General features: G+C 41.1%; 2 protein-coding genes across 3 annotated transcripts; one reads left to right on the top strand and one right to left on the bottom strand.

Annotated features, from left to right (window-relative positions):
- Positions 1-281: 281 nt before the first annotated feature.
- LOC103719618 (Pseudouridine synthase family protein) lies at positions 282-5,524 on the bottom strand. Of its 2 annotated transcripts, none has more exons than XM_039129766.3 (9): positions 5,020-5,524; positions 4,045-4,116; positions 3,755-3,924; positions 3,500-3,547; positions 3,329-3,409; positions 2,997-3,113; positions 2,133-2,234; positions 1,465-1,623; positions 282-711 (listed from the first exon to the last, which is right to left on the bottom strand). In XM_039129766.3, the coding sequence occupies exons 3-9, from the start codon at positions 3,917-3,919 to the stop codon at positions 337-339; spliced, it is 1,047 nt and encodes a 348-aa protein (XP_038985694.3). In that variant the 5' UTR covers positions 3,920-3,924; positions 4,045-4,116; positions 5,020-5,524; the 3' UTR covers positions 282-336. The 2 variants fall into 2 exon arrangements, with proteins under 2 accessions (XP_038985694.3, XP_008807168.6); XM_008808946.6 differs by having other exon boundaries at positions 3,755-3,913; positions 5,020-5,468.
- Positions 5,525-7,676: 2,152 nt separating this feature from the next.
- Positions 7,677-9,903, top strand: LOC103719619 (large ribosomal subunit protein P3-like). The gene is made up of 2 exons (XM_008808947.5): positions 7,677-7,930; positions 9,618-9,903. Exons 1-2 carry the CDS (start codon positions 7,733-7,735, stop codon positions 9,786-9,788), a joined length of 369 nt encoding a protein of 122 aa, XP_008807169.3. The 5' UTR covers positions 7,677-7,732; the 3' UTR covers positions 9,789-9,903.
- Positions 9,904-12,647: the final 2,744 nt, after the last annotated feature.

The following is a 12,647-nucleotide window of genomic DNA, read 5'->3' as shown; positions in this document are numbered from 1 at the left end:
ATTGCAGTTCAACAATAAGTCAAAAAATTATACAGCTTAAAAAAAATGTTACCTGCATTAGATATATCATTGAGCAAAACATACCATACCATATCAATCAAGAGGATACCAAGACCTTGCCCCCGAACCGGTGCCAATCTATATACCAAACCGATAGTATGGATGTACAGACTGTGCAGCATTACGGGATTTGGTACCAAAATTGCTTCAAAGAGTCTAGACTACCACCATTTGGGAAGATGAAGGTACCACCAAGTTGCAACACCCAGAAATCAAGCATAAACATGGAACCAAATATTTCAATTACTACGAATAAAAAAAAAATTAGGGTTTACATCACACCAAGCATGATGACATAACATTCCAGCTTATCTTCATGTGAGAAGGCATTGGTGCTACAAATCTGAGAAGATCTGGCTTATCAGAGGACCAAGGAGTGCCCTCATCATGCCATTCACCTGAACTGCTGAGGAATTTTGCAATGTGAGGGATAACCATTTCTCTGCAGTGAAGATGCAGTAAAGGGACCTTGGATAGGGCACTCCCCTTCTGAACCTCCAAGCCCTCAGGCCTCCGCAATTTGTACGGTGCTCTGGTCATTGGCTCGTAGTCTACTCGAGGCATTTGCTTCCATCTCTGGTGCATGAACCAACCATACTTGTAATCTCCAACAATTGGTGTGCCCAGTGCCTCAGCGCAGTGTACTCGGAGCTGCAAGGGGGGTAAAAGACCAGTAATTCATAAAAAGATTTGGTTCTTTCAAACAACTTATTATTAACTTTTCCTCTTCCTCACATGCTGTTTCCTTTTACAAGTCATTCTACCAAAGATTTAGTAACTAGCAAAATAGACTTTATTGGGCAAATATGCAGTCAGATGTCACATAACACATTTTGCCAGACTATTACGAAAAAAAATTTATCGCAGGCATGCATATTGTTCCATGTATTTTTTTAGGATGAAATAGAAGGCACCAAATGACATCCAAAAGGTAGTACATTTGTCTTTTATTTCTTCCCTTTTAACTTTTGGTTGGTAGGTTAAATTGGACATACTTGTGAGATTAGCTTATGCATTAAAGAGCATATCGTAATTAAAAATTAACGAATAATCTAATTGAGTTACTGGTGGACAGTGAGCAAATTCATAAAGAATTTCAAATTAAAAACTTTATGCAAAGCTAAAACTGGAAATTCAAAAATAATTACTTCCCAGTTTTAGTGATAACTTAAAAATTGTCACATAATTAGAAGATCATGTAGGATGCGATCAAGGCATACCCGAATAAATATTTTATGACACTTTTAGTTATTTAAAGCATCCCTATAATCAAGTTTGACTTGGGTGATTTTGTAAGTTAGGTATTTGTCCTATGCAACTATACCAAGTTCCGGACAGTAGACGATAGAAAGCATACAGGAAAACAGAACCGTAGATGACCTTTCCTAAGGCTGTGAACAGTACCTGATGCTTCCGGCCCGTGAGTGGACGGAGCTCAACCCATGAGCATCCATTAATGGTGGGTCCCATCACCCGGTATTCAGTCACAGCTTCTTGAGAGCCATCTATACCTGAAGGATGAGCCAAAATGACTCTTTCAGTTTTCCCATCATTGAGAAGCACCTAAGATCAGAAGACAAAAAGTCGAACATGTAAAATTTGTCACTCAAGTCACATGGCGTAATTTATAATGCATATAATCTGGTTTAAGTCTAAAGCTACTTTAAAGAATCAAAGAAATTTGCCCTTTAAATTGGGTGCTTGGAATTGAAAACTTTTTTCAGGATCTCCATAATCAAATTCTCCAGAGCATTTGCTACAAGAGTAGTAGCAACTGGTGAGATTAGTTAGAAAATGGAAAAAAATGAAGGCATGAAGAACACAGTATGCATATTGTAATCAATATTTCCTATATTTTCAGTATCTGACTCCATTATTCAGAAATCTAATATTTAATAACATATTCCAGGTGCATATTTGTGTGATTGCCAATGTCGTAATTATGATTGAATGCATGAACAACAGAAAATAAATAAAAAGCAAAAAGAAAGAGCTTTTCCCTATGTCGAAGATTGCAAAACTATACCTAGAACCATCATGCATGAATATAAATAGAAGAAAGTCAAAGGTACCTTTGAAAGTGGAGCAGAAATAAGGCCTTCCCTTTCTTTTGGACATCCTATGACCAATGCCCAGTACCTCTGCATCGTTGCTTCACAAGCATCATTCCATGTCTACATAATTTGTTGGCACATGAATTATGATAAAAGCTTCAAAATACTCATTATTACTTCATAATAATAGTGGACAGAAGAGTAACCAACACCATCTAAATTTCAGATGTATCGGCAAAGCAAGATTTTCCCAGGAATAAGATACTGTGTGCCATTTGGCGACAATTAAGAATCGTTCCACTATATAACTTTGTCAGTAAAGTAACCAGAACACGAAGAACTAATTTGCACCAAAAAATGAGAAAGAAAAGAAAAAAGAAGCATGAAGATTTAATTCTACAGTCAGGAGCTTTTCTTACTGTGCATAAAATCAATGGTGGTTGTGCTTTCGGCTTTTCAGTTAAGTCCTCAGATCAAGTCATGACAGAGTCATGTCCTTTTGAATGATAACAGTAATTAACATAATAAAGTTTTCTACCTAAGCCCATGCATCTAGAGTTGAATATTTTATATTAGGTTTTGTTATTTTTATAGTGAATGTGCGCATCTTACTTTTTATAGAAAAAATATTTGAGAGCATAAAAGAACACTTTTCATATTAGAAATTTTCAAGTATCCTGACCTGGTTGAAAATCTTAGTTTCACAGATTCCTGTAGGAAACTATTACAGTATTACCTATCTTGAACTTTGGGTTGAGTAGAAGCCCGGATCAGACTTTTCTTAACAAATTATGATTGACTCTTCACTGAACTTTCACTGATTTTCATGTTTTCAAATATTAGTAAACCTGCCTGTTATCATGAAGATGCTGCCAGTGTTACCTGAGAAGATGATTTTGCAAGATTTATGTTAGTAAAAAGCCAATGAAGTTGAGCAAAGCTTTCTTTCGTTCTCCCCATCAATAGCAAGCCGCTGCTCTCTCTGTCAAGTCGATGCACCTGAAATAAACAAGACAGCAAGGATGCTAACATAGTCACTATCATCACATAAAATCACTACCATGTGAGAGCATGTCGAAAGTTTTCTTTTTGTCAAATTGGCAATGTTGGAAAGGATGGTGCACAAAGCAGGAAAGGTGTGATCAACTGTTAGTTCAGTGAATGATTTAGGTAATTTGAAAAGATACATTTAGTGTATAATTTCGACAGCTTACCAACTTGGGACCCTGTTCATTGCCATATGATAATGCTGCTGCTGCCAGCACATCCATGCTATTATGAACAGGTAAATTTCCCTACAAAGCATTAAGATATTCAAAAATATCAGTATCGCAGACCCAACAAGAATGACTGTTCAACTTTTGCAGGAATTTGTTGAAACTAACCTTTACAGGCACTTTAGGGGGTTTATTTAGCACAATTATAGCAGAGTCCTGACATTTCACAAACCAAAACAATTATATAAATAACCAGAGGACAACAGAATATTTACCAGATTGCATTGGTAAACATGATTCTTATCAGTGACAGAATGGAGCTCTCATCAACCAAGGGCACCATCCAATGTCAACACAAGAACTCAGCAAAATCATAGAGAGATTAATTAACAGAAAAGAAAAACAGAGAATTAAATATTCTGCCTTGTAGGTAACAAGCCTTCTTATGTATTCTATCTCATCAGCATTTGGATGCAAGGTTGCAGTTGGTATAGTGTCATATCTCTTGGTTATCTTGGTCTCTGCAACCGAAACGGGAATATGAATCTTCATGCCGACCTCCATAACATCGTTATGCTTAACCTGCATGCAGACTGCAAAAGATAGTTACTTTATGCGTGTAATTGAGGAATTAACCCAGACATCCACTCTCTCTCGGGGGGAGGGGACAAGTATAATTTGGAGCACTATGAAGGAAGCTTAATATGTCATACCCTTTTCAACTGGTGCATCTGATGATGACCTTTTTCCAGTGGAACACCACGATTTGAGCTTTCCACATGGACCTGATTAAAACAAAATAAAAAAAAACAGCAGTGGAAATGTCTAAGCACAAATGATTGTCAACTTCTGACCTTGGTAACTCTGAAATGCCTTCTGCCTTTTGGCATAAGCCATGTGAGTTTAACGCATACACCTAATATTTTTTTACATCATTATATACATAAGAAGAAAAAAAAGAAAAGACAAGGAAGTGCCATCTAGGAGCATGATAGATATGGATTTTGGTTCACTTGATGAACAAATACATATTCATTGGACCTTAGATGATAAAAAAACTCTGCACAGTAACAGAACAACTTAACATAAAAGCTACAAATGGAAGATATACTCTCCATCACAAAATATTTTTCCTAGCAGATGCTTTGTTGATCAGCTTATCTGACTAAAAAATATATGCTTCTCTACAAGCAGGCTACAGTTAGCTCATTTGTATATCAAGTATTCTCTCACTACATCAAAAGAGGCCATGGATACAGTTCCAGTTAATCAACCATGAAACCAAAGTGCAAGGGTCATCTCAGCCTGACCTTACAAGCAGGGGGTCGCTAAACCGTGGGTGTTGAGCCTTTTTACCGAACTGTACTCTGAACTCTCATCAACATTAACTTTCTTTTGCACAATAAAATCTTGTGAACAAACAAATTTTTATTTTTTAGAGCTTCTAAAGTTATGAAACTTTGAATCATTCTCATAAATCACAATTAGACCAGAGTACCATAAGCCAATACACTTTCTAACACAATAATGAAAGAGATAAAAGAGGAAACAGATGAGAAATTGGGAAAACAAAGAAAAATCCCATCCGGATAGCCAAAGAAGCGGCCAAAATTTGAACTTTCCCCTAATCTTATTCATACGGTGCAAGAATTTAAGCTTCCGCACAACACCAGAAACCACATGCTTACCAGGCCCTTCCTAAAATGGCTCTGGATGACTTCCGGTGGGATGTCAGCGAAGTAGTGCTTGACCCAGGTGATGGCGGTGATGCGGCGGGGCTTGCTGGGATCGGCGGCGGGATCCCTCTTCCGGCCGGGAAGAGGGTTCGTGTGAGAGGAGGGGAAGGGGGGGAGGGAGAGGAGCTGCCGCGGCTTGGGGCCCTCCTTGGGTTCGCCGAGGCGGGCCACGTTGTTGGAGACCCGGATGACCGGCTCCACCGTCGCCGGCCGTGGCGGGGCGAGCCTCGAGAGGTGCCTCACCGTCCTCAGGAGGGCCGGCGGCCGCGGGCAGCAGCGCCGCCAGATCATGGAAGGAGGGAGGCAGCGCCGGCAGCGGTTGAGACCGGACTGAACCCAGTCCAATCGCGAACCTGGAAGGGACTCAGGGAAAGGGGGAGAGGAGGGACGGAAGAACAACGGGAGTACGGGACTATAGGAGTCCAAATCGATCGTAGCTCAGGGCCGGACCTGGGTCGGGTCGGGTCAGGTCGGGTCGGGTCGGGTTGGGTTTAGCTCGTCGGATTGGCTCCACCAAAAGAAAGATCCCAGGCGATGGGCTGGGCCCAAACCGGAGCCCGGACCGAATCCAAGTCGCCCAGTTGACAATTTGCTCATAGCATAGCAATATGGTACCACGTGGATAATGTTTTTTTTTTTTTTTGAGGCAAGCTAACCGGAGAGAAGGGGCTAATAAAAAAAATCTAATTTCGACCTGGCTATGTTGAGGACCTTGTTAATAGAGACTAATACATTGGCACATGATTATCCTAAAGGTTGTGTCCAAAATGATTAGCAACATACCGCCAGCAGACCGGCTGTCTTGAAAGACTTTGCTGTAGGATGATGCGCTCGCCATAAGAAGATAAGTCAGTGTTATGATCTTGCCCCGAGATGGTATGGTCAAAACTCAAGATCGATAAGATGAATTGAATATTTGAAAGAATTTGAAGACATAAACTCAATTTAATATTTTGAGAAAGATTTAATGCATATATTAGTACGACACATATGCTTATTTTCTGTAAATTATTATCTATTTGATTATCTATTTTATTTAGCTAAAGTGATCACTACTTACTGAGTTGTCGAGCTCATTATAGGATTTCTTATTTTCTTACAGATTCAGAAAACTAGCTTGAACAGAGTTTTCAATATGGAAGAGCAACTAGCAGAACTTTGACATACATTATCTTAGATTAGAGCTTATTTAAATTAATGTATTATCCTAAAATATTGTTAGAATCGTGAGACATTTAAATATTGAGCTAGTTATTGAAATAAAGTTTGTATATTATTATTTAAATTATTTTGCTACATATTTATAATATCATATCAGTGCCTTGCATGCTTGTGGAAAAGGTTGCCTATGAGTATGCGGCAGTTGACACAACCTATGGTTCGTGAACTTGGGTCAGGGGCGTTACATAATCCATCCCAATAACTGAAAATACTGGTATCTCCATTTAGATTTTCCTAGATATGTTCAATTACTATCATTCAACTGTGACCTCAAAAAATTTCTATATTATTTTGGCCCCTGCATATAAACCATTTTGTTGGTAAGGCCTTTCATAAATTGTTGTTTGACATCATCATTATTTTTTTCTATTTTTAAAAATAAGGTTATAGAAGTAGAGACAAAAAAAAACATATTTGGTATTACTTTTTTTATTTTAAAAAATTATATTTATCATTTCTAAAAATAGAAATAATAAATCTTTACTTTTCATTATTTTTATAAATAAAAAATTAATACTTTTTTACCATTAGTACTAATACCATCTCTATCTTTGTCGTTGTCATCCCCGCTACGAGTATTGCTCCCGCAACGTTATCACAATCGTTACCATTCTTGCTGTTTATGCGGCCGCTATACCATTGTCGTCATCTTCATCGTCGATACTCCATCACCACCATTACTGCTACTATTAACTACCACCATCGCCATTATCACTATATTGTTACCAAACCTGCTACCAACATTGCTACCGTCTCTATCACAACAACTATTGTTGCCTACACTGTTCTAACAATATTTTTTTTAAAAAATAATTTAGTATACAAAACATATTTATATTTTTAAAATTAAAATATTTTTTATTTTATTTGTGAAATATATAAAAAATAAAAATGATGGCAGATGGTATCTAAAATAAAACTTAACAATAGTTTTAAAACCGATAAAGGAAAAAAAAGTTTATTTACTTCCCTCATGCAATATCCAACGTCATCGGAAAAAAAATGGAGCTTGAAATTAAAATTATAAATCCTAAGATAATCTATGTAAATAAAAAGCCAACGAGTCCAATAATTATGTTCTGGATAAACAGCATCCCTGTTCGGGAAAAAATAAATGGAAAAGATCCACATATCAGCAAGATGACTTTGGTCGGAAAAGATCTCTCCATCTTGCCATTGGGTTAGTTTGCAACTGTTTTGGCCCGAATTGATGGCGCTCCTAAAAATGGCATACTTGTGCGCCAAGGATCCGACATTTGCAGCCTGAAAGATTTTTTTTCTGACATCCAGATTACAGTAGGCTGCCACGTCGGGATCCTTAAATTAATGAAATGTCTTATGGGCATTTTCGTCTTAACGTTAAATTCTCTTCAACGCATAAGAGAGAGTGGGAATTAGGGTTTCTTCCATAGGTCAGGGTTTCCATCATCTAATCTTAGATCGAATGGGGGTGTTCACGTTCGTGTGCAGGAGCTCCGGCGAGGAGTGGAGCGCGAAGCAGCTCTCCGGCGACGTCGAGGCGTCGGCGTCCTCGACCTACGAGCTTCAGCGGAAGCTGGTCCAGGCCGCGCTCGCCACCGACTCCTCCGGCGGGATCAACTCCTCCTTCTCCATGGTCACCCCCTCTTCTGCCGTCTTCCAGGTGATGGATCTGGCCTCCCTTTCTTCTCCCCTGTTGTTGATTTCATATCTCTTGCTCTGTATTTTATTGCATTCGAACCGCATCTTGATCTTGGATTAGGATTGGGCTTCAATGAAAAAAAAAACGGTTTTTGGAAAAAAAAAAAGTATAGCTCGTTATGATTCGTTGGATTTTGGGTCGGATTTCGTGGCATCATTTATATCAAATATATACGTTTCCTTGTCTTCTTGGTTGTTTCTTTTTTGTGTGGGGCGAAAAGTGGGAACTTGTCGGGGTTTGAGTTTTGTGGTTGGATAATGTTTACGGTAAACCATTTGCATGAAATCTTTGTGCTTCAGAAGTGCCATAGATAAACAATCTAGTATGGTCCTAGTAATTGATGGTTGCTGAAGTGTGTACTAAGAAGCATGGTTACTGCAATAGTCGGAAGGGATTGTGCAACCTGGGGTTAGAGATCTCTGCACAGGTGCTTTTATGTTGAATTGTAAATTGTATTGCCTAGCAGAGTGTTAACATAATAGTTCTGAGCTCTAGTCCGGTGGCAGCATGGGGGGAGGGGGCGGGGGGCCGACGGTGATCAGCTGGGTCCGACAGGGCCTGAGCAGTGACGGAGGAGTTCATCCCCTGCTCGGCAATATTTGGATGATGGTGAGAGAGGGTGTTACATTTCAGACTATGCATGTATATCATGAAGCTAACGGGGCGGCCGACTAGGTGGCGCCATATATAGCGAGCTACTTAGAAGGCACCTTATGGACTGGGGAGGGAGAGATGCCCGAAGCACTTCGGGACCTTTTGTTTTCCAATTATATTGGGTGTATTCGTGCCCGTGATGAATGAAATGCCCATTTTAGCCCAAAAAAAAAAGAGAGAGGGTTTGGATAGACACATGGAAGAGCATCTTTTTTTGAATGTTTCCTTCAATGAAGCTGGGGAACTTCCTAATTAGCTGCTAGATTTATTCTCAAAGTTGGACTCCCGGAAGGGTCTAAAAGTCTGGCTTTGTAATACCTCTTGCACATCTCATTGTCTTCTTAGTGCTTGCTGACTAGATGCTGTGATTATGTGGGATGTTATCATCGCAATAGTTATTATGCCTTATTAAATGCTTTGACAACTTTTGGAGTTTCTGCAAGTTCTGTTTGATGATTTCCAATTTTCAAGTGGCTGGATTGCAGTACTTTTGCACCCTTCTCCCCCACTCTGGTGTTCTATCTTGTAATTTGATGTGTCTTGTGTTGTGCCATTTCTTTTGAAAAAGCATCCTCATGTAATTTCATACAGTAAATAAATGCCATTAAAATGGAAAAGAAAATTTTGTTCTTATCTGGTTATGCTAGGCTTAATGTGCATATATGTATCTCTTTTGGTGTCATTATGTGAGAACAAAAGATGCAAGTTTATCAGTCGTCCTGTCTACGATGCGGAGGGGGAATGTTATATGTTTGCCGCATTAAAACTATATCCATAGGCCAAAGCATGCTATTTGCTGTTTCACCTTAGGGGTATGGTGAGACCTTTTTTATGGATTCAAGTCTACATGCCGCTCTTTGCTCATGAATAATCCTCTTATTGCACACAGTTTTTTTTTTCAAGAGATCAATTTTTGCTTCTTTCCTGGGGCCGATTACTTGTTTAGTTGCTTTCACATGGTTTGATATTTGAATGCCAATACTTTGTGCTGCAGGTGATAATTGGTGGAGGTGGTGGTGGGGCGTTCATCGGTGGTGCACCTGCGGGTGGTGCGGCGGCCGGTTCTGCCACTGGTGGTTCTGCTCCTGAGGCACCTCCTGCTGAGGAGAAGAAGGAAGAGAAAGAAGAAAGTGACGAGGACATGGGATTCTCGCTCTTTGATTAGATTGCTGTCAAGAGAACAATATGAGTCTCCAGTTTTGGTTTGCTTTAGACATTATGTTCTTGGAATAATCCTCATATGAAGAAATTTAATGAACATGGAGTGATTAGGACTGACAGATCCTGGTTTTAAGAATGCTTGTTCACCATATGGTTTCTAGCACTTTATCTCTGCTTTAATCCCTTTTTGACTATCCTACTTTCTTTATCATGGACTCGAATTCCATTTTGGTAGTTCTATTTCTCTAAGTGCATTTGTGCATATCTTTGATGGATCACTTGAGTTGAGAGGTCCAAGACCCATAACTAAAAATACTGAAGAACGACGATATTATCTTCATAGCTCTTGGGAAAAATAGCTCATGTATAAGCCTTTAGTGCCTGTCAAATTTGGTGAAGTAGACATGCAAGTGAAAGTCAGCTAGAATAGAGAGAAAATGAACTGAATGATTGATCCAACTTGAACAGGAACTGTTCTATCGGCTTGGGCAACCGTATTCTTGATTTTCATGAAACATACAAGTGGAAATCAACTAGAAAAGTGAGAAGCATCATGAACTTGAGGAGCATTTTTGTATTACATTTTAGGAATATGATTAGGGTGCAATGATGTGCAGACTCCTATATACTGTGTGATGTTGAATCAAGCTTCAGGCAGCACAAACATGTCAAAGACTTATGGCATGCTTGATATTGCTTTAAAAAATATTTTTATGACTTTTAAAGCATCAAAATCTTTCCAAAATAAATGTCTGGTAATATTATTTCAAAAAAACTATGGAGAGAAAAAAAAGGAAGGTCAGAACAACATATTTTGGAAGGGCTACAAAATCTAGTTGCTCCTCTCTCTCTCTCTCTCTCTCCCTCCCCCTCCTAAGGTAGAAGCAACACCAGATAAGGCTTTTGTAAATTTCCTTCAGATGCGTAAAGATCTATGGGTTATGTTATATTCGATGAGGAAGGCGATAAGGGGTGTTTTGACGCTGTTCTATTATGAAAGAATATCAGGTTTTAAGTGTTGTGTTAGAAAGCCATCAAATACCTGCTTCCAAATCTCCCATGGATGGCTGAGGGCAATATTTTAACTCATGCCTAATGGAAGTTATATTTCCTCCAACTTAGGTTTCGTAAAATTTGACAAGCACTTGGCAATTCGGACGAACTTAGTCACAATAAATATGTTTTCGTAGAGATTTTATTGCATCACATAATTCTGGATTGAAATCAGCTTGATTGTGAATGAATGGATTTGGATTTAGCCCTTGGATGGATAGATCTAATTGGAAATGAACTGGCCCTCAAATCCAATATAGTTGATAATTGCAAATCAATCACCCGTTCCTAAGCTCCATCACTATCCAAAGAATCATAGGGGCGGTGGGGTGGAACAGCATGAGAATCATTAATCGCCAAAATTTTTTTGGTAGGAACTCTTGGTTCTTGCATTGGCTTTTGGCTCTTGATCGTCCAACATCAATTATTTATTGAATGGATTTTGAGTACTTATACAGGATCAAAAATCTAAATAATACATTTTGGCTAGTTTTTTTGGATAAAATCCTAAGTTGTTATATTAGAGTAGCTGGAATGGACGCCACTGGATTGGTTGTGTTGCTGGTGGTCCAAACCGAGAACGATTGGCACAGCGGTGTGAACGGGGTTCCCTTGGAGTTGGGTTGATTGCGCTCCACCTTCCACTGAGAAACCTGCAGGCAAGCCTCGCACCACCACTGGGGTAGTGGGGGCCCTCCGACGATCAAGTCAGAGGAGATTGAAGGAGAAGGAGAGATAGTAGTAACGGATAAGAGAATACTCTGGAAAACCTTTGCTTACTCTCCCCCTCCCCCCCAGCCCCATATATATCAGGCTGGGGGGTTTTTCCGGGGATTCGTCATCGTGTGGCACGATGGGGCTGCCACTGACATGGCCGTTACAGGGCGTCGTGGGGCAGCGCTGGGTACGGCCCTGGCAGGGCATAGTGGAGCTCCGCTTTGTACGGCTGTTACAGGGGATCGTGGGGCAGCGCCGGATACGGCCGTTGCAGGGAGTATTGGAGCAGGGGGCCGCGGCATGCCTCAGAGGAACAGTCTGTTGTTGTCGAGAGATTGCCGACTCGGGGTCGGATGACTGGATCAGGGGGCAGCCGACTCGGGGTCGGGCTGCGGAGCCGTAGATATCCGACTCGGGGTCGGATTGCTGGATCAAGGGGCAGCCGACTCGGGGTCGGGCTGCGGAGCCGAAGATATCCGACTCGGGGTCGGATTGCTGGATCAAGGGGCAGCCGACTTGGGGTCGGGCTGCGGAGCCGAAGATATCCGACTCGGGGTCGGATTGCTGGATCAAGGGACTGCCGTAGTCTTCCTGGGCGCGCGTGCCGGTCACGTGGGGCATGGTGGCTAAATTCCCCCGTAACAGTAGCCCCCCACTTCCGAGCCTGGAACCAGGAGGGGAACGGGTGAAGGGAGTGATGCTTCGAGATTGCCGCCATCCCTCGGAAAGGCGCGCGCGCTTCGAGCTCCCCGCCTCCTTTATGGCGTATAGCGGTTGTCGCTGATCTGGCCGTCTGCGGATTTCGGCGGACATCCTTCCTTAATGGCGTCGATTCGCCTTTGGGGCGCGAGCGATCCTTCGGCAGCCAGGCGTCCTCTGGCGTCACCCGCCCTTCCGCCTATTTAACCGGGGGCCCTCCCCCGTCCGCTTTTCTCTTCGCAGGCATCTTCGAGTTTCTCCCTTGCGCTGCTGTCGTTGACGTCGGACTGTTTGCTCGCTCCTCCTTTGACGCCCTCGGAGCCGTTCTTCCTTCCCTTCCGGTAAGTTGCCCCATTCTTCAATTTAGGGCTCTCCATACTTTCTCCTTCCGTAT

The sequence above is a fragment of the Phoenix dactylifera genome, chromosome 12, assembly GCF_051530095.1.
Source record: "Phoenix dactylifera cultivar Ajwa chromosome 12, Ajwa_hap1_PhDact_Kaust_v1.1, whole genome shotgun sequence".
NCBI classification, from domain to species: Eukaryota; Viridiplantae; Streptophyta; class Magnoliopsida; order Arecales; family Arecaceae; genus Phoenix; species Phoenix dactylifera.
This window is presented reverse-complemented; position numbering and strand designations above follow the sequence as displayed.

What these genes read in the sequence shown, in the direction of transcription:
- LOC103719618 (XM_008808946.6), bottom strand. Translation starts at nt 5,358, where the DNA reads ATGATCTGGCGGCGCTGCTGCCCGCGGCCGCCGGCCCTCCTGAGGACG. An exon ending in GCCATTTTAGGAAGGGCCTG is followed by an intron (nt 4,117 to 5,019) that starts GTAAGCATGTGG and finishes TGTTTTAATCAG; the next exon opens with GTCCATGTGGAAAGCTCAAA. An exon ending in TCACGGGCCGGAAGCATCAG is followed by an intron (nt 712 to 1,464) that starts GTACTGTTCACA and finishes CCCCCCTTGCAG; the next exon opens with CTCCGAGTACACTGCGCTGA.
- LOC103719619 (XM_008808947.5), top strand. Translation starts at nt 7,733, where the DNA reads ATGGGGGTGTTCACGTTCGTGTGCAGGAGCTCCGGCGAGGAGTGGAGC. An exon ending in CCTCTTCTGCCGTCTTCCAG is followed by an intron (nt 7,931 to 9,617) that starts GTGATGGATCTG and finishes TTTGTGCTGCAG; the next exon opens with GTGATAATTGGTGGAGGTGG.